Source organism: Mus caroli, unplaced genomic scaffold, assembly GCF_978045245.1.
Source record: "Mus caroli unplaced genomic scaffold, Mus_caroli_1 scaffold_8, whole genome shotgun sequence".
NCBI classification, from domain to species: Eukaryota; Metazoa; Chordata; class Mammalia; order Rodentia; family Muridae; genus Mus; species Mus caroli.
The window spans coordinates 62,069,212-62,096,361 of record NW_028227263.1 but is presented as its reverse complement, the minus strand read 5'-3'; the positions used below and the strand labels follow the sequence as shown (position 1 = coordinate 62,096,361).

Here is a 27,150-nt window from a genome sequence, read left to right as displayed (position 1 = left end):
AGACCACTTGGGTTATTTCTAGGTTCGAAGTTTATTTTAACCCATTTGTAAGTTTTTCTTGTGTGTGTAGTGAAACTTCTGGAGTACAGGATGTATTAAAAGCACAACTGTAAAAAAAGGTACCCCACAAACTTTCAAGAGTCAAACCACTGTTCACAAACAACTGCTACTGCTAGGCTTCAATCTTTGGGGGCAAGTGGTTGGTTATAAAGTCATTATTTCTTTGTGATCTTGATTTGCATTATAGATTCTTTCACTATTGTAACCTGTCTTTCCACACTTTCTGACGATAAGTATCTGAAGGTCTGTTAGACAGACTAAGAATTCATCTCTTATTCTGTCTTAAATATTGCCTTACATTTAACATTCCCCCCCCCCCCTTATACTGTGAAAGGATTGCTTTCCAACTGTTCCATGCAGCTCTATTTGTCTCTTTTCCTGGAAGTAACACACTATTTGACACTAAAGTTCACTTTGATCCTTTTCTAGCGATCTAGTGCATCCAATCATTGCAATCTCAAGGTAACTGGTGCAGTTCAGACACTACTGAAAGAGGGTATCTTCTGGCATACCGATTAATTGGTGTAAAACTGTGACAATTGGTATTATCTTGCCACCTTTATTGTGTCTAGTGATCTCTTTCTGGATTTATTAAGGTTTGCCCCTTTTAAAAACAAATCTTAAAATGTTCTAACATTGAGTGCTTCTTCTGGCTTACAGGTGTCTTGCTCCAGTGGCTAGGATACAGAAGCACAGCACCATTCTAAATATAAGCGGTAAAATGGGGCAGCTTGTCTGCTCCTCACTAGGAAACAGTCTCTGCTTTCTGGTAGTTTGTTTTGTTTTTGAATTGATAGAGGTTTTTTCATCGTATCAGTTTAAAGACATTTCTTTCTACAGTTTTGTTTCTTAACTATATCAGTGTGTGTGTGTGTGTGTGTGTGTGTGTGTGTGTGTGGTAAAGGCCAGATGACAACTCTGGAGTTTGGTTCTGAAATCAGGCTTTTGTGGCAAGAACTTTCACACCTTTAGCCATATCACTGGCCCCCAAAATTTCTGCCTAGATGTAGGTCTGACGATATAGGTCTGTAAAGTGTTTACCTAGCATGAGGTCTGGACCCCTCTCCAGCATTTCATACATCTGCATAAATTAAGCATGGTGGCAGCTATCCTCAGCTACATATTAATTCCAAGACTGGGATACATGACACTATTCAACCCTCACCCCCTTTGGTTTTTGATATAGGTTTTCTCTGTGTAGCCTGGCTATATTGAAAGTCACCAGGCTGGCCTTCAACTCAGAGAGATCTACTTGCCTCTGCCTCCTAAGTGCTGGGATTAAAGGCCTGGGTTACCAACCAGCTAGTTAATCTCTTTCTAATCCTGCTATTTTGTTAATTATGAATAAGCTTTTTTTTTCCCTTTCAGGATAAATTCTCACTATATAGCTCTGGCTTGGAGCCTATTATATAGACCTGGTTAGCCTTGAGCTTGCAGTGATCTGTCTGGCAAGTGTTAGAATTGGAGGCACACACCACCATGCCTGGATTATTCTATCTGAATCTACTGACACACAGTGGTTGATCCTGATTTAAATTTATTCATATGATCAGCTAAATATATAATTTTAATATTAAACCATATTATATACATTATTGATTAAAATTAAACATTTTTCCATCAAGAAATTTGTACTGTAAGATACAGCCATTGCCATTTTGAAAAAGTCTAACTTCTAGAAAAGTTTGGAAAGCAGAGGACAAGTGGGTCTTTGCAGGATCTTTCTAGTATATAATTTTCCCACTGATAGAATGTGAATGCCTCTAATCCTATGGAGTAAAGAAGCCCTATTAGATTTTAATTTGGTGTAAAAGAGTGCAGGACAGTTAGATGAGAGCCAGAATTATCACACATCTCAGTAACTTGGTTTTGAAAAAATTCTAAGGTCTTCACCTCATAGGAATATAATTTGTCATAACAATTATCCATGACTAGAGTTGAGACACATCATAGTGGTGCTCTTACCACTATTATTATTATATTAGAAAGCAAAGCCCTAGAAGATTTAACAGGGCAAAAGTAATTACCAGAAAGAAGAGGGAAACGTAGCTGTTTTTCCTTTCGAGTTTTCCTTTTTATTTAATCAAAGACTGGTGAATAAACATAAATACCGCACAATGACCAGCTCATTCTTCATATTGTGCACACGCAGACCAATGAACAGTAATCTCAAAGAAACTTGCAGTCAGCAGTGAAATGCACTCAGCTTTTCTTTCCCTTGCTTAAAAAAAAAATAAAAGGAACCAAAAACCACAAATTTAGAATCTTGTCAGCACATATTCTCCTGTGACAAATGATTCAGACATAAATAGTGGGTGCAAAGAAACTATATGCTAACATATGTATAACCTTTGTTAATGAAAACAAAACAAACAGAAGCAGCCGTAATGATTAAGATACATTCAGTTACTGATAACTAGTTGTACCCAGAAGGGCCTTATCAAAAGGGAATCGTGCTGCAGAGAAAAGCTATATATACATACACAATGAGAAATAAACTGCAAGATCAACGCATGCATGTTTAATACTGGAAAAATCACAGCCCTCCAGAATTTCTCCACATTTGTTATAAAAGCCCTCTGCACTCAACTAAAATTAAAATGATCTTAAAAGTATAATACTTCTTGTCAGCCACAGAAACTGCAATGGAAATAAATGTTCAGAGTCATTTTCAAAACAAAACCAAAAATCTATTCTTCTGATGACATGCATGATTCAAGGGTCTATGCAAGATACGGTGCTCTACATTCCCAAGGACTAGGAAAAAAAACCTCAAGTCAATGTTTAGTTTGCAGATAGTCAAAGGATTTTGTATTCCAGCAGGAGTTCAAATCTTCTGGATCTTTTCACCAACAACTACTGGATTTTCTTTTCTGATTTTCTCAGCAGCATCAGCTTTGTAATTGTAAGAGCAATTGTGAACATCTGAGTAACGGTGCACACCACAGTAAACATTTCCACACCGGCATTCAAACCCTGGAAATGGATGAATATGTGTACAGCATGGGTTAGACAGGAGGGTGAGATATTAAGTTCTTCCCATAGTTAATACTAAGTAAACCTATCTTTAAGTCTATGAAGAATACTTAGTTCCAAGAGCTTCATTCTCAACTATCAGAGAGCTTCCTTTCTTGCCCCCATCTACATATACTTACTTGGAATAGAGCAAGCCCTGATTGCTTCTCTGTGCTGGTTCCCTTACTGGTGACATGCTCACAATTTCTTCCTAGGAAAGGTTGCTAAACTGAAAATGGACCATTTTTTAAACTGAAAATACAAAGTGTAGAAACAGCTTTCTGTCAGAAGGCAACTGTAACATTTAATTAAGAGCAGACCAATGAGTCCAACCTGCCGCTGAGTGACAACGTAACACCTTTAATTTCCCCCATGGCTAATTACAGGAGATGTGAATGGTTCTGTCTGAGGAGACCAAGACCCTTGAAGCAGTTTCTGTGGGTCAATATCCTCAGTATCAAGAGACAATTCACTAAGCTTCTGTGAATATCACAAAAGCATTTTTAAAGGAGTCATGAATTACTCCTGATCAGGTGAGCGTCCAATATACAAAAAACACACAATAAAAGCTTCTTAATTTTAGGGATATGCCTTTTGAGTTGAAACTCAAATAGAGCTGCAGTCAGAGCAACTGTGCTGCTCCTCCAAATCAGGCTTTTATGTTATTATGGATATTGGAAAACAGCTCAGGAATAATCAATACTCTAATCATCAACAACTGACATCCACTTTCTTTACCACATTTTAACTTTAAAAACATATTCTGAAACTTTATGCAATAGAAAATCGAAGTAAACAATAGCTAAATTAGATAAAACTAAGTCCTAGCCTTGTAGTCATGAATGCTGAAACTTCATGAAACTTTTAAAGGATACATTTGATATTAAGTATGTCCATTTTAAGTTAAATATATATTGGAGGAAAGACATCATACTTGAATCTCCTCCCTCAATGCCGACCCATGTTTTAGCATAAGGTATCATTTTCTTATCTATTTTTTGGAGCTAGGATCTCAAGTAGCACCCACTGGCCTTGAACTCCTGACCCTTCTGTCTCCACTTCCCAAGTGCTGGGACTATGAGCATGTGCTACCATGCCCAACTCTCAAGCATAATTTTCACTCAAAATCTTACTGTTTTCTGTTTACGTAAACTCTGGATTTTTATACAAGTTTTTGGCACTATACCTAAATAAACAATCAGCAAAGCCATTTGTAACCGCACCACTTTCCAGTGAATCTCAGTACCAGGCTTGCCCTGGCCTCACCCATAGTTCCACAGTCAGAGTGGCATCTGTACTCCCCTTGACAGGCCTCTATATTTCCCTTTGTTTATATAAACTGACTACAGAACTCCTGTCCATGCCTGTCCATGGGCAGTCTGACTGTGTTTAATGTATATTCTTTGCTAAATACTTTTGAATAGTTCCCCTTTAACAATTTGACAGTTGAGTTACAGACAGTAATACCAGTGGTATCTTCTACACAGTACCAGACTGTTTTGCTTTTAGCTCACTGACCACGTGTGGTCTCTGATCAGCACCATTTTATAGAAACACCTTAAAATTCACCAAAGGCCCCCCCAAATACCATCTCCTTGAAGGCAAGAGATTCATCTTTGCTCTTTTCCAGCATTCACCACAATAGCCTAACTGGTCAAATACTCTAAAACCCAACTGAAATAAAAATTTAAAAGCTAAATAAAAAAAAAAAAGTAATCCCGGAACTGACATGTACCCAATACCAATGCTCACAGAGGCAGCAGTAATCTTAACTGGTCAGTAACAGTGAGCCTAAGTTATTCCAAAACATGATCCTAACTTTAAACCATCCAAGGAGGCCCTTACCAGTAAGTCCCACTTTCTTCCTGCACATGAAACAGCGATTCTTTTTTTGTTTTGGTTTTTCAAGAGACTTGCTTTGCTCTTCAGATGGCTGCTGTGTCGTATCTGATACTGAAGCTGACAAAAACAGGAGGGTGGCAAATTTAATTATTTAGTAAGATTTGGTGTTTGGGTGGTGGTTGGCCCTCATCCCATATTATCCCTCGCATCTGCAATTTAAAGACTATCTGAGGAACTGATTTATAGCTAGAAAAGATACTCATAAATTTCCACTATTTATAAAACATGACCCCCCTGTTCAATAAATATATGTGTAAAAACAGGTAGACAAATGGTGCTTCTAAATATTCACAGATTTCCTTCTTGAAAGACACTGCCTGACACCCAGGAAGTCTGCGGAAATATGTAAGAAGAAAACAGCCATAAGACAACTTAACACTGCTCACAGGCTGATCTAAATAGACTTCTCAGAAAACAGGAATACCAATGTTCTCAGAATGTTTCACATTTTTATGTGAAATCACTTAAGCCAAGTGTTGTGGCACATGCCTATCATCCAGTACCCAGAGGATTGCTGTTTGAGCCTTGTTTACAGAATAAGTAAAAGTCCAGCCAAAGCAACAAAATGAAAATCTTTCTCAACACCATCTCTGCTCCCAAAAGCACTTAAGATGCTAGGAAAAAGAATCAGATACATGGAAACTTTAAAACGATGTAATTAAAATGAAAACTAAAAATCAATGCATTTTCATCCTACAGTCAAGAGCAAATGCACGAGACTCAGGTTGAATGGTTGTTACTAAACCCTGTAAATGTGTCCTTTCCTGTTACTTGTCACTCTGGTCTTCCTGAGAGCTCCAGAGATGGAGTACACAACCTACCTGAAAATAATAAAAGGCCTATCATAGTTTAAGTTCAACTCGCCCACTTTATCACAACCAGAGCCTCTCCCAAGAGTCACTGCTCTTCCAACTATACTGGGAACATCCTTCTGGCTTAATCTACCAGCCACCCCCAAAGGCTTTTCCATTTCAGCCATGTGTGTTCTTCAATGTCAAGATCCAATATATTTCCCTCATCAACACTCTTAGCAGCTTTCCACTCTATTACCCCTGCTATTGGCACCAACCCAACTCTCAATATATTTGTCTGTTTTAGAAAACAAAAATAGTTTATAACATTCTGATGGCTCCCCACCATTCCCCAGTTTAAGGCCCAGAGACTTTCACCATTCCTGTCACTCTCTGTGGCAACATGACATCATTCCTTAAGTTGCCATATTCTTGAGCCACGGGAGGGCCAGAGTTCCTATGACACACCTCTTTCTCTCACCTGTAAGCTCTTGTAAGGTCCTTGCTGTGTGTGATCTTTAGCTACTAACTCCATCTTGTCTTTCCTGTTTACACTGAAGTAGCCTGCAGTTTCAGAATAGGAAACCCTCTCCTGAGCTCCTATGGTACTTTCTACACTCCTATATCCATGTGACTTAACCTGGCTAACTGGACTCTTTGAAGGCAGGAACCTGTCTCATCATTCTTGTTACCAGAGCCTATCCTGCTGCTCCTGCTACTCAAGGAAGAACTGTCGGCGGATCTGTATCAAATCACTTACCTACTATATCTATGGAGAACATTCCCATAGCGACAGTACAGCTTCCCTTAGAAAAGCTACTTACAGCTGATACTCAAGTGAGTAGATTATAACCTGCTTATGTTAACTCACCTAGTATTTAAAAACATGACACAACACCATAAATTATAAGTGAATGAATGGTACTGAAGAATCCTGCATATAAAGTCTCTAGTTACCAGACAAGCTAAAACCAGGCCAGAGAAATTTCTATTAATATACATCCTTATTTCTTACTTATGGACTTTGAGACAGGGTCTAATTCTGCAGCCCAGGCTGGCCTCAAATTCATAGTAATCTTCCTGCCTCAACCAAGGGCTTGGATTATAGATGTGAGCTACAACATCTGGCTATATTGTATTTTTCAAACAAAATAGAGGCACAAACTTATGGACAAGGAGTAAATATCTTGTTTAAGTCCCCACCTCTAGAAAAATATTTAAACTTTATTCAGAATACTGTCTTTAAAATTTGTAAACCACAATATCTAACCTGTTCTCTAAAAAATGTGGTAGTCAAAAAAATTAATTCTTAAATGTCAGTAACAGGATGGCAGGTTCTAAACAAAACTGGTTTAACTACTGAGACAAACTTTGGGAAGTATCTGGAATTGGAGAATAAAAATTCATGGTTTTACTCTGAACACAAGTGGTCACACACCTCAACAGTAAATTTGCCACTTAGCTTGAAGACCTAAGACAAATCACCAGTGGCAGATGCAACTTTGAAGTTAAAGACTGGACAGCTGTGTGAAAATGCTAGTGAGCTAGAGGTCGCATTTAGACTGCTGAGTACTCGGTACCGCACCAAGAGATGATGGGAACATCTGCTCAAGCCCAACTCTCAGTACAACCTTACTTTAATCAATCAACAGCTTGAGTTAAATAAATTCATAAGCCAGAATTCTAGGAATCTGGAAGACTGATTCCAAGAAATTATGTTTCCTCAGGTTATATTTAAGATATAAGACCACAAAATGCCTCATCTAATTTTGTTTATATAAAGAAACTACTCATCATGAATAGAGAGCTAACGTAGTAGGAAAGACGCCAAAGAACCACAGTCTTTCGGAGTTTAAAGCCAAAGTAAGAGCTGTTTCTTCAAAACTAGATAGGTTTTCATATAGGAAAATGAGAATTAGAAACACCCAGCAACTGTTACTAATCAAGAACACATGACTGTCTAGTCATACCCACTAACCATGCAGGTCTTCAGAGAGGCCAATGTAACAACATAAAAGAGGCAAATAAACTATAGTATGCTTTCTAGCTGATTGCTAACTGGAATCCTGACTAGACACGGTCTACTGGCCATTACTACTGTTAAGAGACTTCACAAAAGCACTGGACAGGTAAAAGAGGTTTTACTACCCACATGGAGGATCACATTCAAGAGGAACAAGGCCCTCTGCTCTGGGTCCTGTAAACAGAAAAAGAATAGAAATGTAATAGTAAGTACATAATACAATTTAAACACTATTCACTATTCTGTTTAGGGCATATTCATAAACATAGTGAAAAACCAAACTGAACTTAAAATGACATTGATAGGTAACCAAACACTATCTTAATATGTCTACTTTCTCTTGGTAGTGGATACAGTATCTCTACATAATATATTTTTCTTCTGACAATCTTGGCAATTCTCAAGAATTAGACAATGCTTTTTTGGCATGGAGTGTTTTCAGGACTCAAGCATGTAAGAGAACTCTACCAGAGAGTTCAACCAAATGAAGGATCAGAATAGAGTTTTTGAGGAGTTCAAATATTTCTGCTTACTTCTGCTATGCACCTAGTGAAGACATAGAACTAATGCTCCCTAGATATTCAATGCAGACAGTTATAACCGACTTCTGGGATAATATTAATTTTTTAATCTGAACCTCATTTTCTTTTTTTTTCTAGACAGTGTTTCTCTGTATAGCCCTGGCTGTCCTGGAACTCACGCTGTAGACCAGGCTGGCCTCGAACTCAGAAATCCGCCTGCCTCTGCCTCCTAAGCACTGGGATTAAAGGCGAGCGCCACCACCGCCCGGCTGAACCTCATTTTCTTATACATGGGTTTAAATTAAGTAAAATGTAAGCTCTTCCTAGTTTAAAAATTCTATGTAAAATGTGAAAAAATTAACTTCCAGGAGAAAATCACATTAGCACTGATACTAACATTTAAAAGAAACAAGTGTCATGTTTCTTATTTTCTAGGAATACCATTAATCCTAGGCCTGGCAACATAGCTCAGCAGGTAAGGCTCTTGCTGGCACACCTGATACCCTGAGTCCAATCCCTAAAAGCTACACAATGAAAGGCAAGAAGAACACCAGCAAGCAAGGACATGCTTTCATTCTCTTCAGAATTAAAAGTAAAGATGCTAGTTCACCTGATAATTATCCTTACCTTTTGGAGAAACTCTAGACTGTTTATCAAATCATCTATAGTATTCTGAATTCCCATAATGTGCTAGTGTCTGACTTCCACATACCAAAACAACACTTGTTATTGTTACTGTCTGCAGCACTCTGCTGGGGGCCACCTGTTAATTCATTATGGGTTTGCTATTGCACTTCCCTGGTGACTACTGATGCAGAGCATTTTTTTATTTGCTGACAGTCAGTTTGTACATCTTCTCTGAAAAAAATATCTATTCAGACCCATTGCCTATTTTTCTTTCCTTTAAAAACATCTTATTAATTCTTTGAGAATTTCCAAAATTCTATTAAATTTTTTTATTAGATTCATACATTTTTAAAAGATTCATACTAAATGTAAGTGTTTTGCCTGTGTGTATTATGTGCACCACGTGCACGTTTGTGTTGTTCCAGCTAGAACTAGGATTATGGATGGTTGCCGAGCACCATGTGGATGCTGGGAACTGAACCATGTTTTCATTGGATTGCCTTATTCTGCTTTCTTTCACTCTTTCCTTCTTTTTATTGCTACCACAGATTTAAACTAGGATCCCAAGCACGCTGCCCAAATGCTTTACCACCAAGCTATATCTCCAGGAGGAAATTTTATTTCTTTATCCACCGTTATTAAACAGATGATGTAAAGCATTCTGTGTTGCTTTTTCATTCTTTTCATGAAAACAAAAGTCATCCATCTATCCTCTTCGGTTGCTATTGCTTTAGATGTCTTATCTACGAAGGTTCTAAGGCCACAAAATTTACACTTGCCTTGAGAGTTTTTACAGTCTCGGCTCTTATATTTATGTAGCTTCTGGATACATTGTGGGTGAAGTTTTTAATGATTTCATTCTTTGAGCAGATTTTCATTTTCTTACTGGATGAACTTAGACTTCTGTTTAATATAAACTGCCCTTAAGCTTTTGAGTATATTTCTGGACTGTCATTACTATTCCACTGATCTGTGTGAGTACCTTCAAAACAATACTTCAGTCTGCATTACTATATCTTTTAATAAAGTTTGAAGCTGGGAACTGTTAAGTATTCTAACTTTTTCAAGACTGTCTTGGCTGTTTTCAATAATTCTTCTAATTCAGATGAAATCCCCGATTTCCACATCATGTAAGCTTTCCTAAATAACAGTCCCATTTTAGCCAAAAGTTCCTTTGGCTGTCATGAACTACTGATCTAACAACACTCCATAAGAATCCTGGTTCCCCCTGTCTTGTCCTTGACAGCCCAACCTTCCCAAGCTGATTCATTCTACACTGAAAAGGTTTAAAGTCATTTTTGTTTTTTTTTTTATTTTTATTTTATTTATTTATTTTTTTGTTTTTTTGAGACAGGGTTTCTCTGTGTAGCCCTGGCTGTCCTGGAACTCACTCTGTAGACCAGGCTGGCCTCAAACTCAGAAATCCACCTGCCTCTGCCTCCTGAGTGCTGGGATTAAAAAGGCTTGTGCGATCGTCCTAAGCCTCCTTTAACTCCCAAGTCAACAGGGCAATATGCAAAACAAAATATCCTTTATTGTTTGTACAGTTCATTTTGGATCTATGGTCTGAATAATTCTAAATTTCCTGTAAGGTTGACATGATTCAAAACTAATGAAAATGCAGCACAGAAATGTCAGGGGAAGAGGAGGACATGAAACCAGAGGCTCTACATCTAAACCCCATCTTCTTTTCAGTCTGCATCACCCAAGACCTAACCAAAGTTCAGCTCTATCTTCAAGGCAGCCAATCTACTTCAGTATTGTTAAATACACCAAAATGCACATATATTTTATCTTTAAGCTAGTTTTTGTGAACTAGAAGTCTTAGATTTTTTTTTTTGTTTGTTCTTGGGTCTTCTTTGTTGTTGTTGTTGGTTTTTGTTTGTTTGTTTGTTTCAAGACAGAGTTCCTCTGTGTAGCCCTGGCTGTCCTGGAACTCACTCTGTAGACCAGGCTGGCCTCGAACTCAGAAATCCACCTGCCTCTGCCTCACAAGTGCTGGGATTAAAGGCATGTGCCACCATTGCCCAGAATGTCTTAGGTTTTTAAGAGCTTGAGAAACTGCCATCCTTTAAAAAAAAAAAAAAAATTTTTTTTAAAGGATAGTTAGATAACATACAGCAATAGGTTAAATTTTCACTTAAGCCTGAGAATTAGAGCCAACGTGCCATATGAAAGCATTACCACCTACCCGATAGCATCATACAGAATAAACATTATATACAGAGGAAATGCTATTCTGAAAGCCCCAGTGATACTGGAACACACATGGATACCAGGCAGCTTGCCTAACCAGTCGATCCTACCTACTTGGGGGAACAAAGGGGTTTGGACATGCCAGCAAGATGCACGCAGTGAATCCCAGCTCACAACCATCACACTGTCTTATGGAGGGAACACAGTTACAATTGATGCCAGGGTTCCAGCTTCCTGTATCATCTGTCTGTGCTGCAGTGGCCTTTTCTGTCTCTTTTCAGTCATTGAATAGATGAAATGATGAAGCACCATTTTCTGATTTGTTCAGCAGGCAAATTATGTCTAAAGGAAGTGTGTACTTTTAAGTATCTATGTGTAGTGAAGCATATTTACATTTGTGTTGACAAACAGAAAATATTTTAAATTAAAATATAAGTTAAACTTTTTTTTTTTTTAAGGAGGCTGTTCAGGGTGAGGAGGTAGCTGTCTGTAAAGTGCTTGTTCTGTAAACATGAAGACCTGCACTAGTCCCCCAGAACCTACACTTGCAAAAGAGCTGGGTCCAGTGGCATGTCCTTGTAATTGGTCCAGTTACTTTAGACAACTTGGTAAATTCTGGCTACAAAAAGACTTGAGAACAGTGGATGGCATCTGAGGACAGACACCCTATGCCCCAGCTTCCACACGTACAATAACTCACACACACATCAAAGGATGCCATTGAGAGACTTTACAAGTTGAAAACTAATTCCTTCCTAAACTTGGGTGAAACTGAAACTTACATCTGATTTGTCAAAGATTGTTATGCTGAAGTTATGAATGCTAAGTCTTTAATGAACTTAAAAGTTAATACTTGTATTATCTAAATGTCATTCAAAGCATACTTGTAGAAAAAAAAGCTTTTTTTAACTTTTAAAAACACTTTGCAGCCTTCCTAATATGACATAACTACTTTCTTGGCTAATGCACTCGGGGTGAGCTGAAGGAAACTTTGATGTTCTCCAAACACCCAAATGGTGTAAAGCACCTATGCTGTTGTGTTATTAACTCACCCACCTTTATCAAACCGTTCAACTCTCAACTGCATCTTTAATCTTTGTTCATTTTGGTCGTTTTATTTTTCTGAGACAAGGTCTCACTATGTAGCCTTTGCTGTCCTGGAACTTGATATGCAGAACAGACTGGCTTTGAGTTCATAGAAATCAAAGGCATGCACATCACACCCTTTAATTTTTACAAATTCTTTTCACACAGAAATTTAAAATGTGTTCTGTTTAAGACACACATAACTCTCCTGAGTGAGTGGCACCTTTGTTCTTTTCTTTTCTCTGCTAACCTCCCTCTCAAAACTAATTGCTCCTGGGATATCCGTTTGGTTGTGTCTATGGCCTGAAACTAATCAGGATCAGATGGCTGTTTTCTGTTCCTTCCCTCTTGCTTTGCTTTCAAAAGCAAGTGCTCTATTCTCACTTTAGCAGTCTATACCAGACCATCTAAAATTCAGGAACAATTCTCATCACTTCTCTTTTACCTATCTACACTTTCCAAATATTTTTTGAAATTTTACATTATCACCTCTGCCTCACTCAACATCATTTTTCTGTAACAGGCTAGAGAGATGGCTCAGCGGTCAGAAGCACATACTGCTCCTGCAGAGGATCCAAGTTCAATACCCAGATTCCACACAAGCAGCTCACAACTGTATACAACTTCAGCTCTGGGAGGATCAGATGCCTCTGGTACTCACATGCCATAGTCATACACAGATACATACACATAAAATTACATATTTAAAAAAACTTTTCTGTAACCAATACCTTTCTCTCAGCCTCCCCTGTCAAAAGCAATAACATGACTTTCACTGTAATAAAGCTAAGCTTTGTTAGCCCTGTTTGTTTTTATAACTAGTGGATAACTTAACATTTCCCCCTTTCTACGTCTAACATAACCCACCATCCTAACTTTCCTTAAACTTTTCTATTTACAAAAATATTTTCCACTAATTGTATCTTATGAATTTATAGTCATATATGGGTTAGATTAAAATATTTATGTAGATCACCATATTTATTTATAGTATAATTACTTCCTGCTGCAAAGTCTGCAAAATAGGTAAATCTGGTCAAGTACTGACAGGGCAAGAAATAAAGGATATCTATATTATTTAATATAAAATTCAAGGAAAAAGTTGAATATTCCAGATCATCTGTTACCAGAATGCCTACACTATACATGATGCAGAAGTCAGTGTGCTGTCTCCTTAAACTCTGCCATGGTGTCACACAACCTTGAACTTATCTTGGCTGACAGGATAACAGAGCCTAGTAAAGATTATGAAACCTCCTAAATGCCTCCCCATTGCAAGTGCCTTCAGATAAGTTTCTCAGAGTTCATGGGTCATTTGACTCCATGGAACCAGGGTGAGAACATGGGGTGCCACACTTATGAATGCAAGGAGCTGGATGTGACCACTACTCTGTAGTTCACATGGGGAGAGGAGTGCCTGGGAACCAGGAAGAAAAGCCTCCCGGATAATCAGTCAAAACCAAAATCAGCAGGCCAGTAGTCCCAGTGCTCAGAGAGGAGAGTTTTGGGATTTAACTGTCTAACACAACAGAACATATAGTATAATACTTTTATTGCTCACTCTAATTACATCAGATTTGAATCTTCTCTTTACTCTGATCTAATTATATATAAGTGGAAAGTAGATCCCAACTATTAAATATTTAAGAATTTAAATATTTGAGAATTTAAAATACTTTTCTCATAACAAAACTAACAAAGCATACACAATAAGCAGGTACTGTTCTAAATACCCACATCTATGCTAGTACCTGGCCTACAGAACTCAAGTGTTAAACAAACACATGCCATCATATGCAAACCTTGCAGGTCTTCTGTCTCGGATACTGCTTTGTCCACAGATGTACTGTCCACTTGGGAAGGTGCTACAGATTCTGATAAAAGTGACTGATTTGATACAGGGCTAGAAAAGCAAAAGATATTTTTATTTTTTTAACATTAAGTTTTTTAAAATTACTTTTCTAATTTTAGAGATAGGGGCTTGTTCTGATGTCCAGAATGGTTTTAAACACCTGGGCTTCAAGAGAATCTCTTAACTCCTTCAGGTAAGTGCTGCTGCACTCAATATTATTTCAGTTTGAAAAGTTCACCTTCTAAATATCCAAACAAACTAAAAGGACATAGTAATACCACTTCCTATAGAAAACAGAGACACTTGTAACCTACCATGATCATAGGGCCGGGAAACCACAGGCTAATTAGGGTCAGAAGTGTATGCTTGGGAAACCAAAGCAACAGCGTGCGTGCGTGTGTGCGTGTATGTGTTTTAACACATCCCAAATATTACATGAATGCTCTAAATGAAAACTTGCATGATGCAGCCTTGCTTCAGAAATGAAAACAACATTGTAAATGAGCATCTATGATGAATTTTTAAAAAGGAAACAGTGTAAAAACTAATAGCCTAGTTTATAACATAATAAAATGGAAAAAAGCATTTCCTTCCTTCCTTCCCTCCCTTCCCTTCCCTTCCCTTCCCTTCCCTTTCCTTTCCTTCCTTTCTTCCTTTCTTCCTTCCTTCCTTCCTTCCTTCCTTCCTTCCTTCCTTCCTTCCTTCCTTCCTTCCTTCCTTCCTTCCTTCCTTCCATGCTCAAGAGGAGCCTTAAATTGTCTGTATAGTTCGCCCTAGCCTTGAATTCCCAGTCTTCTTGCCTCTGTTTCTCAAGTCGGAGATTTTATGGGCATGCACCATGATTTTCAAAGGTTAAACATGTTATTTCTGTATGCATCCCTCTATCTCTAACTTCAGAGCTAAAAGCAAACATATATTATAAAACAGAAAAATTAGTATTGCCTCATGATAAAAACAAAGAATCTGAACCAAGGCTCTTCTGATTCAAGGCACTAATATTTGTAGACCAAGGACTAGAGTGTGAAGAACTAACTTTAGAGCGACTTCGGCAGCAGATCAGTATGCAGTGTGAAGAATAAAGGAAAAGATGTCTGGAAAGGGGATTGAAGACTTGAAAGAGCACTCCGTCAACAAAGGACAGTACAAAGCATCTTGTGACTAGTGAGTAGTAAGCAGTCAGATACAATTCTAGGCCAGTAAATCCTGCAGTAGCTTTAAAGCATTCCTTTGTGAAGTGAGTAAAAACTATCGTAAGATCAATACTCTTTAGTTTCAGTTATGCTTCAGAAAATCACCTTACCCTGGCTGCATAGATGAAGACGTAGAATCTAGCGCTGACTGAGCGTCTGGGACACTGCCATCTGCGCACTGTACTGGTAAGGATTCAGACAGACTGCTGACAGAAGCTGCTGTAACACAACCACATTATAGGTTAATATTCTAACATCCTAAGGCCTGGTAAAAGCAAAGGAAGATCAATTCCCACAAAACATACTATATAGGTTTCCCTTCTTTAGTATCCCCTATTTTTTTGTTTTTAATTTTGCTTTAGTGATATGAATGTCTGTATATATGACAGATGTGAAAGGAGGTATTGCATCATATGCCCCATGTGTCGTCAGGAACACGGCTGGGTTTCAGCTGGATTACTTACCAGGTGGGCTTATTCTACCATTGCTACTGTTCTGTCTTTGAAGATGTTCTTTATAGCATACTGAACACATGCCATTTGTACGAGGGTTTCCATAAAATCCGCAGCCAGTGGAGCAAAGCATAGGTGCTTGGCTGTGATTAGTTTCTTGAGCCATGTTCTTCTGTTGCACACCTGAAATTTGCAAAGAATTAGTAAAGAATTCCAATACAAGACTTCAGTGTTACATTATCCAAATCTGCTTTCTATAATGAAGGGAAAACTATCTTTATGCTCTTTTCCTAGCTATGCTACGCTATCCCTAAACACAGGGCAAAGTAAAGAGCAAAGGACACTTGGTGAGCTCCGACTTCAAGCTACTCTTTGTAAGCAGGTCCGTGCTGGCTTAGACAGTAGAAAACTTCCCCAGAGGAAGCCATCTCTCTTGGAAAACTCTGTACCACCCAAACATTAACTTCAGTTTGGACTTTTAGAATAATGAGCAACATTTTAAGTTTTGCTATACGTTATACTATTTAATTTCTAGCTATTTAAAATTTTGTTCAAGTCTGCATTAACTTGTGATTTATTATGTTTAGAGATTACCACCTAACGAAACTGGGTAGAATGTTGGTGAAATGAGGAATAGGATTAATCATTTTGGAAGGTAATTTAGCAATTCACCTCAAGAGTCCTGTAGAAGACAAGTACTCTGCCTTTATTTCTTAAGCATGATAATCTATAGAATACCTATAATATAATCAGAAAAAGAACAAAGAATACACAAGGATGTGGCTCATGGCATATTTATAATGTAGGAAAACTGAAAACACCCTGAATGTCTGACATTAAAATAAAATAAAATACTAATATTAATGACAAAAATTTCCAGAATCACTAACATTTTAAATGACTTTCTCAGGGAGAAAATGTACACAGTGAACTGTAAATGCTGCTAAACAGTGCTAAAGGAACAACTATTAATAATAAAAGAGCAGTAGAAAGCATATCCAAGAATGGTAATACTATGCTTTCTCTGATATGTGCCTGACTTTAATTTTTTTCTCAATTGTGAAGATTCTACTTGCCTAATTAAGAAAAGTGTTTACTTTTTAAGCCATTTATAATTTTACAGAGTAAAATTAAAATGTACTGGGACAGAGATACTAGTCACTGACTGCATGCTGGGACTCAGGACATATTTGGGAACCACTTGAAGGCGATGATCAATCAAAGCAGATGGAAGAATTTCACATGCTATTCCTCCCAGAAAGCAACTAGTGACTTGGCACACACAACCCACGGCAGCAAACAGTAATAGCAGGCTTATTAAAAAGAACTCCTTCTAAAGGAAGGTTACTACAGACCAAAAAAGAATAGTACTCGAAACAGAAAGCACTGTCACTGAGATTGCCTTGACTTGGTACACATCTAAGGAAAGCATTCACTATTGGCAGGAACAGAGTTTTCTCCACTGAATGTTTTGAAGGTTGTTGAGGGTAAAGATGTATGAAATTTGACAACCAATAACCACAAGGTCCTTTGTCTGGATGACAAGGAGCTGCAGACTTACTCCTATCTACCATTAAAAGTCATGTCCCAGAGCACCATGGTAGAGCACTCCTTTAATCACAGCACTCAGAGGCAGAAGAAACAGGCAGATCTCTGTGAGATTCTGTCTAGCCTGGTCTCCATAGCAAGTTCTAGGCCAGTCAGTGTTACATAGTGAGACCCTGTCTCAAAACAAACAAATGAAAGAAAAAAAAAATGAAAGAAAAAAAAAAAAAAGAAAGACCTGGCTGGGTGTGGACAAGGTAATGAATACCTGTAATTACAACACTTGGAAGGCTGAGTCAAGAGGATCCCTAGGCACTGATCTCAACTACATGGAGTTCCAGGCCTGCCAGGGCTACCTAGGGTGCGTCTGCCTAAAACCAGAAAAACAAAAGCACAAACGTCAAACAATAGAAAAGGTCTCAAAGTGTTAAGGGGTACTACTTTACACCTTTGGCTGGGAATACAATCTGAGAGTCTGACAAGCTGATTTTTCACTCCACGACAGGTTCTTTCAGAATCCCATTCTTGTCAGAGAGATATGGGGGGTGGGGGAGAGGGAAAGACAGAGACAGACAAGGGAGGGGGGAAAGAAGGGGGAAAAAGGAAGGGTGGGGGGAAGAGACAGAGACAGAGAGAACATCATGTTGTACCAGTCATCTGTTTCCTGCAGTTCTGTATATTCATATGTCAAATCGAAAGACAAACAATATAGAGAAGCAGTTGATGGGTAGATGTTCCTGAGGGACACTAGTCTATTCTCTTGAGTGTTTATGTATTAATATAGTGTGTATGTGCATGCTCATTTTATATGCACATCTGTGTTGAGGCCAGAGGTTAAAACTATAATGAGTCTTTTCCTCAGTCACTTTCAACCCTACACTTAGAAACAGTTCCTCACTGAACCAATACAGCTGGACTGGCTGGCTGGCCAGTGCCACTTCTGTCTTTACATTCCTAGCACTTGGATTACACAGGATGCATGCTGCAGTGTTTTGCTTTTTATGTGTCTGCAAGGGATCTCAACTCAGATCCGTAGGCTTGTACATCAAACACTATCCACTGAACCATCTCCCTAGCCCTATGCTCTTTCTTTGTGTTTGTCTAGTTTTTAAAAGTCAGGATGACTGCTCATCATGATAAAAATAATAAGTAATGGAGCTGGGGTTCATCCAGATAGCCTATCTATACCAAAGTCCAGGTTCTAAACTAGTGGTTTTAAAAGTATGGTCCATGAATTTGTATGGGGGTCAACACTATCCTCAAAACAACTTTAACAAGTTACCTGCCTTAAAACAAAAAACAAAACAAAACACATACTGTCAATGATTCTTCTGCAGTGGTGCAAAAGCAGTGGTGTGTTTCAGCCAGCACCTTTCAATGGGCCAAACAGGCAGTGGAACAAAGTGTACTAGCAGACATCATCATGCTACACCCAGAGCAAAAAGCAATGTATTTGTTAAATCTTGCCCAAGCACACATTTTTTTTTTTTTGAGAATGGAATTTTGGGGGGTCACAAGCATGTGCCATTACACCTTTTTAATATTTTAAGTGACTAACTGGGATGAGGGTCACCTATGAATTATTTCTATATTTTGGAGAAATATGTCTAAAGAAAAAATGATTGTGTAACTATTTGAATTGTGAGGTGACTGAATTGCTCTTTCAATGAACAACTTTATTTAAAAGAACAACTTAATAAACTGGTTATTAATACTTGAGTATATGGCAGACATTTTCTAAAACAAAGTAAGTGTACTTGTTACTTCAAACAATAAACTGTAAGCAGCCACTACCAAGGATACCATTTAAGCAGTCAGCCAGAAAAGGGCTTAAACAAGTCTCCAATATTTTGAGTGTTTTAGTGAGATTAATGGCATAACTGAATGATACAGATCCAACATTTAAAGACCTCCTTAAGTCAGAACCAATGTATGTCATTACAAAATCATTCATGAACAAAAGAGCCATTGAAATGGAAAGACACGCCAACAAGAAGACAAAGAGGTTTTATATGCTACCAGAGTCTAAGCTGCAATCATCCCTGAAGAAACTATCAACTGTCAAGTTTTGGTGTAGTATTAAAGAACACCATCTTTTATCATCTGGGAAGGTTATTAAAACATTCTTTTTTCAACTATAAGAGCCCAGATTTTCTTTACGGCACTATATATATGTTAAATTCAAAGCAACCACTAAACTCTTGTTTCATTAAGTCTTTTATCACTAAAAAAAGTGTGTGTGTGTGGTGGGGGGGGAGAACACAGGTGTACTTTCCATTAAAACATTTAAAATTAGTTAGTATTAAATTTTCCCCTCAGTTTTACCTGTCATATGCTAAATAGTACCAAATACAATATTTAAAACAAAATCTCTTTATGGCATTCATTGATTTTAGAAAGCATTAAGATTCTGGAACCAACATTCTGAGAATTCATTGCTGCAAAATGTACATTCAAGAGGGCTAACATACATTTCTTTTGTGAAAAGAGGCACAAAACTGACTTATACAGCATTATCTATGGACTTAAAATTTTATGTAAGTGGAGACCACTTGGAGGTGGGGAGAGTACCTAACAAGATTCCCTGGGATACATAATAGAGGCAAAGACAATGTAAACATACAGGTCCAACCTGTTACTATATCATGCCACTAAGCAACAGATTAAAGTAAGGTATAATAAAGGAGTTTTTCCTCGTGATATAGATAAGTGTATAACTGAAAGCCACAACACCCCAAAAAGAGAGGGATGTATTTCTATGAATACTTAGGTAAACAGGCAGAGATAAAAGTAAAATACGATAATCAAGCTCTTCTGCCACATTTAACTTCAAAATCAACATTAAACTCAATACCATCCAACTCTGGCTATTATTTCCTAAGACAAACTGTCCTGCTAGCAAACAGTAATTTTTCAGAATTCAGGAGACACAGGAAATTGCTTATAAATAGATTCAACCATACTTATTCATTTTCAAAACACGGAAAAATACCTTTTGTAAAGATTCAAAATGATAAAAAAAAAAAAAAAAGAAAGAAAGAAAAAAAAAACACACAAAGAGTAACAATTTCTAGTAAGGCAGTGCCACAACAAGGGCACTGTGGAAAAACCCCAGGTCAACTCTTCTTACTCTTCTGCCTTTTCTAGTAGGTGAATAACTTGCAGGGCATAAATCTGGCACTGAAACTATCCAGGAGTAAAATGGGTAAGGGAAGAGAAGAAGGCAGATCAATTCTTCATACTGTACTGTGGGACTCCGCAGCTGCAAATCCAAGGAGAAGAGCAGTGAAAACTGCCAGGCCTGAGAGTGAACTCTGCCTAGCACACTACAGTGATAAAACAGCTCATGAATTGAATCCAAAGTGTTGAATGGACTTGTCACAGTCAAATTCATAACCTATGCTCTCTAATGCATCACAGTTATTCAGAACTTACTGTGGGACTGTTGTTTTGTCCTTATGCCATTTATTTCTAAACAACTCTCCAAGATGTTATTATGAGACCCCAGTGAGTGCCCAGAAGAGGGCATCAAATCCTATTACAGATGGTTGTGAGCCACCATGTGGTTGTTGGGAATTGAACTCAGGACCTCTGGTAGAATAAGTTAGTGCTCTTAACCGCAAAACCATCTCCTCAGCCTACAAATCAGTCTTCTAATATTAAACAATTAGAAGGATGATAGTCTGTTGTATTTAAGACAAAACTAATTTAAGACATTCATGAATTTTTATTATTTGCACTTAAAAATCAGCTTAAACTGGGGCTGGTGAGATGGCTCAGTGGGTAAGAGCACCCGACTGCTCTTCCGAAGGTCCGAAGTTCAAATCCCAGCAACCACATGGTGGCTCACAACCATCCGTAATGAGATCTGACTCCCTCTTCTGGTGTGTCTGAAGACAGCTACAGTGTACTTACATATAAAAAAAAAAAATCAGCTTAAACTTTAATAACTAGCTACAACCTACTGTACTCAAAATAATTAATTTTTCCATTTTGTCTTTTCCTCTAACGACGTCCTTATCTATATAAAAATTAAAGATTGCATAGTATGAGAATGCAAGAAAATTCATTACAAATTAAAATTCCTACAAAAGAACAGCAATGAACGAAGGCAAGAGACAGTTCTAAGGACATGCCTTTGTTTCATTTCCTACACCTAACGAATCTCATGCTATTTTACTTCCCATTCCAATGCTGACTTTCGTCCCTTCAAGCAGACGAGGGATGAAAAGCTTGGAGGGACGAGGAGCCTGGAGACTGAGTTCTATGTACACAACAGCTGCATTATTTTTTTTCTGTTTTACTACCTTGCTTCCAGTTCTACTGACTTCAGCTCTCCTGGAACACCTAGTTTGAGTTATTGTATAGTAAATGCCCTTGAAGAATACTCAACCAAGCATTCATGGTCTGCATAATGTACCCAGCTTAGCCTACTTTCCACACAAAGTATACTGTGTAAATGAGAATACTCGGAGTCAGTTAGCAACAGTCCAATTCCCAACTTTGCCTTTTTCTTGTTTGTAAGAGTTTGAACATGTCACTAACCTACCCTAGGGTTGATACTCTGAGAACAGATGCATTACCTACCCAACACATTAAATGATGCATACAGTGCCAACTATACAGCTAAAGCTCAATCACTGCTCTAACTCAGCTATGCCTAGAAGTAGAAGGGCCAGTTCTTTGCTCATTCCTAGCTCCTGCTTCTCCTTTCCTATAGATGCTGTCTGCCGCGGCACTATGTCCTATCTTACTTCAGGAAATCAGTCTCTCCTGCATTTCTCAGAAAGCTGTTTATGACACTCTTTAGGATGCTTAAATCTTACCATAGGCAACCTAGCAACTCACATCTCAGCTATATGAATCTTGTTCAAATCCCTTTTATGCCCATATGAATCTTATGAAATATTTATTGACTTACACATCTTATTATTATTAAAGTAATATGGAAATGTTATTCAGAACAGATGCCTAGCAGCTTAAACTGGTTATAAAAGAAATGCATACACACATACTCCTATTGTTTTCTTGCCTTGATCTAAAGGAAACAAGGAAGAGATAGTTTACAGTGAGGAGTCAGTCCAGAAAACCTGTAAAATGCCAATTTAATCTTACTCAGCCCTATTTGGTTGGCCAGCAGATATTAAAATTACTTAGGTATTAATTTTCAAAACTTGGTGAATGTCACATAAAAATTTCAGGTTTTCCAGTAAAATAGGAAGACCTCACAGAGTGAGTTCATGTTCTCAAAATTGAAGCTTGCTAGGCAGGCTTAACTCTTTAGGATGACCTCTATATGTCTGTCCACTGGTTCATCAGTCTTATTGTTTGTCAGATATTCATACACACACACACACACACACACACACACACGTAAGACATGTTTGCCTGGTGCCTGTAGAGGCCAGAAGGGCATTGGATCCCCTGGACTTGGGGTTAGATGGCTGTGAGCTGCCACATGTGTGCTAGGAACCAAACTGGAGGCTTTTGAACCAGAGTCATCTCTTATGCCCCTCATCAGAGATTTTTTTTTTAACGTGAATTTGATTTTCTGAATTTGGAACCTTTACTAGTAATTTCAAAAAGTTAGGCATGTGGGAGGGGGTGCATATATAATGTAGCAAATTAAATAAAAATGCCAATTACAGTGAGCTATCATTCTGGTACAAACTCCGGAAGTCCCTCCTATCTGTCTTTCTGATTTTTTTTTTTTTTTTTTTGCTTTTGTTTTTTTGAGGCAGTCTCACTTTGTAGCTCAGGCTGGCCTGGAACTCAGAATGTAAACCAGGCTGGTCTTAAACTCATAGAGATCCATTTTCTTCTGCCTCCTGAGTGTTGGGATTAAAGGGTGCAGCACCATGTCCAGCTGTCTCTCTTTAGTCACTAGAAAGCTAACCACCCACAGTTGGCTAGTTCTCTGTTTTTATAAAAAAAAAAAAAAAAAAAAAAAAGAGAATCCCAGGAGAAAGCAAAATAGAATCTAAAGAAACCTTTACTATAAAAATTTTAACAGTAAGTGATCCAAATATCAATGCTCAATTTGACACATAGTAATTCTTAGAGATCTGAACATCAGCACCTCCAAATCTGTGGGAGAACGAACACATACATACATACACACACACACACACACACACACACACACAAACACACACAGAGTAAGAGAGGGAGAGGGAGGGGGAGGGGGAGGGAGGAAGGGGGGAGGGGTGGAAGGAGAGGGAGGAGAGGATGGAGGGGAGGGAGAGCGAGGGGAGGGGAGGAAGGGGAGATGGAAGAGAAAGGGAGGGGGAGGGGAGAGGGAGAGATTTATTGAGATATTCTGCAGGATATCCAGGAAGGTCACAAATCAAATGATAAACACACCTTGACAGAAAGCACTTGGGAAGAAAGCTGCTCACTCAGATGAAAGAACAGGGACTTAGGTTAAAGTTTCTACTGTATTGTAGGCTTGATAACTCTCTGCATAGCAGTCCCCAGATCCCTAAGTCGAGTTGTCTTTCCTGCTGTTGCTTGCACTGAAAAACAAAAAGGCCATTGAATCTACCTAACATATGGATAAGATCTCTGGGGATATTTTCCTAGCAAATATAAAGCATAGCATTCCTACATATAATTATATCAATGTTAGATGTGTTCTAGTATAATTCACACTTACCCTGCTACTACTACAGGAAAGTTTCCATAGGCCTGGATGATAAATCTCAAAATGGGCCACTGTAGCTGGACATGACACATAGCTCTATTTCCAGCTCTGCAAGCTCAAGGCCAACAGAAGGGAGCAAGGTGGGGAAGTACCCAGTGTATGTGTGTGTTCATGCCTGAGTACATTCGATACTTAGTAGCTTTCTGGCTCTTAAGCTTCTGTAAAGGAATTATGTAACACCTAACAATGTGAAATTCAACCGCACCCTTTATGTAACTGCGGTGTGCTTATTCTCATCCCTGCACACAATGCTCCATGGTGTAAAGGACTATCTAATGCTGATGGGGATTTTCAAACTTTCTTGTCTAGGACTTCTAGAAACACAGCTGTTGAGATATTATTTACATAGCTTGTGGCTAAAATGCATCCATACTTAGCCTGAGTATACCTAAGAGTGGGAATGTTGTATCATAGGGAATATGAACTTTAAACTTCAGCAGAGACCACTACACAGTTTCCCAAGCAGTTACATATCTTTACACTTTCCTGGAAGTAAAAGGCCCAGGATATTCCTGAGCTTACCCATCCTCAATACTGTCTGTCTCCTGAACTGGGCTGTATGTCCAATACAAAGATGTCCATACCCTATTCAAGGTCTAAGTATTTTCTCAAACAGATTAAGAATCTGAGGAGATCTCACCCTGGATTAATCAGGTGAGCCTTAAAAGGGGCACAGCAAGCTTTGAGATGGTCAGTAATAACTTCATTTCTGACTTCTGGACTTTAAAATCAAGAGAATGAATTTCTTTGCTTTTTACTACCTGGATTCTATTAGCTGGCTTCAGAAACCCTGAGAAATTAACTGTCCTATGTAAATACTCTGTGCCTCCCTGTCTTATCTCAGAGCCACCTTGTAGCTTCCCCATCACTGGATGTTCTGACCGGCTATTGGACATCCTCTTCTGTCTTCATTACCTGTTTTCTGTTGTATAATACACATATGTGGCTTGTCTTTTCTATTTCAAGTCTAGTTTGATTCTACGAGCTGATGCTTTAAATGTGTCTTCCCTGGCTGATAGCAATGTTTTGGGAAGCTGCGGAGCCTTTAGGAAGTAGGGTCTAGCTGGAGAAATGGTTCCTAGGGACAGGCATTTGAAGGTGATACCATGCCCCTGGTTTCAGGCTTAGACTCTTTGCTTCCTGGTTCATTGTGATATGAGGGTCTACAACCCCATGAACACTCTTCTAACCCCATGTACTTCCCTACCATGATGCGCCCTGACGCTGAGCCAAAGTAAATTTTCTTCCTGAAAGTTTCCCTATCAGATATCTCATCATAGTGATACTAAGTTAACAATGTCCTTATTTAGTTAGGTGCTATTTAACAAGCCACCGTCTATTCCAAGATCATGAAGATATTATATACTTCTAAACTTGGTTATTTTATCATTCAATGGCAATTTATCGGGATTTAACTTCTTTTTTTAAAAAATGTAGAATAATGTAAGATTAAGATTCACGTTTTTCTCATTTGTAATTAACCCAAAGACCATTTTATGCTTACTGTGGGTCATGATGTTTATCCATATGCTTGTTACTGTGGGGAAAGCTGGTTGCTGCATCATAAAGAAGGCACACTGGAAAGCAGCCGAGAGCTCCATTCAATAGCTAGCATGCTCTCAAAACAGATCTTGGTTTTGTACCAATTGTCTTCAAAATAAGTCAGTGCTTACCTACATAAAGTCACTCAATATCCTGTCTTACACAAAAGTCAGAGCTCTCCAATGGCTGCCTCACTCATGGATTTTCATCTGTTTCTCAGAACAAAACATCCTCGCCCCACAAAACCCAAACTATAAAGTATAGTCTGTAATACACAAGATCCATACCCATAAGCCCTTTCATTTCCTCCTCTTTGACCTTAAAGCTTCTAAACCATCCAGCCACAACTTCCATGTATCCATTTAGCACACAGATAGCTTCACCTCTTTCTTCTATATCCCTTTAAGGAGATCTCTTCACCTCCTTCATCTCTAACACCACTTTAAGTCAATCTCTAAATTTAGTGTATCGCCTTTGTGAATGACTGCCTTGCTTAAGTTCTTCAGTTCAGTAACATCTTTCTCTAAATCTTTTAGAATTTTGTACAATGATTTTTATATAAGGAGCTGATTTTATTATAGATAAAAATACTTAGGATTCAACCTAATCTCTCAAGCTATTGCCTAAACCAAGTATGCAAAGCCTACATATGGAGCACTGGGATTCCATGAGACCCTTTCTGAGTTTATGGAGGTCAAAACTACTTTCAAGGCAATAACAATTTATAGCCCTATCATGTCCCTGTACTTTTAGGTACTGGAAAGCTGAAGAAAGAGGATCACTTCCACCTAAGTTCAAAGCCACCCTACACAATATAGTGAAACCCCCACTTCAAAAAAGCACCCAGTGCAGAAGCACAGAGACAGAATTACAGTACTGAGAAGACCAAGGCAAGAAGATCAGACAGCAAGTTCCAGGACGGCCAGTGCTACACAGTAAGGCCTTGCCTCAAAACATAAAACAACAAAGAACTTGTCTTTTTCAATCTGTTGTCATTTAAGTCGGCAGTATAAAAGAGAAGATAAAACAGCTGACATCTTAGAGGTGGCACTGAATTGTGTCAGAAGTTGTTATACACTTTATCACTATACTCTTAACATCAAAGACAGCAGTTCTTTTTGAAAAATTCATTTTATATTTTTAAGGCTCTCATAGCCTAAGCTGGCCTCTGTAGCTATTTGGCTACATTTTTAATTTTGTTGCTCTCTACCTCCCAAGTGCTACTATTACATGTGCTATCACTTACAAACTGTTGCTGGAGATGGAACCCTGGGCTTCATGCATACCAGGCAATCACTCTACCAACTTGGCTACCTCTAAAACTCTTGGAAAGGTCTTTATCTCTTCTTAAAAGTTAATCTTAGAGGCTAGAGATATGGGTAGCTATGTGAGCATGTTGCTCAGATGGAAACCATTACAGAAAACCATAACCAATCAAAATGCAGAGTCATAGGGTCCCACTGGACAAAACATTCCTGCACCTAAGGCTCAAGGAGTATTGCAGAAGAGGAGGCAGAAAGACTAAGAGCTAGAGGATCGTGGAGGTTGTCCTGTCTCCTAGTGATATCAAAAGCTAAACCCATAAAGTCTCACCAACATGAATGGAAGAAAGCCCATAAGGCCTTAATCCTACACAAAGAACTAC

At 38.4% G+C, this 27,150-nt stretch overlaps 1 protein-coding gene across 6 annotated transcripts in view; it reads right to left on the bottom strand.

The window, feature by feature from the left end:
- Positions 1–2,112: 2,112 nt before the first annotated feature.
- The window catches only part of Zfand6 (zinc finger AN1-type containing 6), a 67,244-nt gene continuing 42,206 nt past the window's right edge, over positions 2,113–27,150 (bottom strand). For 4 of the 6 annotated variants that reach the window (XM_021167611.2, XM_021167612.3, XM_029479080.2 and 1 more), the window contains 6 exons: positions 15,728–15,898; positions 15,374–15,482; positions 14,024–14,124; positions 7,921–7,965; positions 4,921–5,034; positions 2,113–3,036 (listed from right to left, as the gene is read on the bottom strand). In XM_021167611.2, coding sequence (XP_021023270.1) covers positions 2,888–3,036; positions 4,921–5,034; positions 7,921–7,965; positions 14,024–14,124; positions 15,374–15,482; positions 15,728–15,881 — 672 coding nt within the window. In that variant the 5' untranslated portion in view covers positions 15,882–15,898 and the 3' untranslated portion in view covers positions 2,113–2,887. Of the gene's footprint in view, positions 3,037–4,920; positions 5,035–7,920; positions 7,966–14,023; positions 14,125–15,373; positions 15,483–15,727; positions 15,899–23,623; positions 23,776–27,150 lie in introns of all 6 variants that reach the window. The other 2 variants (XM_021167613.3, XM_021167614.3) reach the window with 2 other exon arrangements.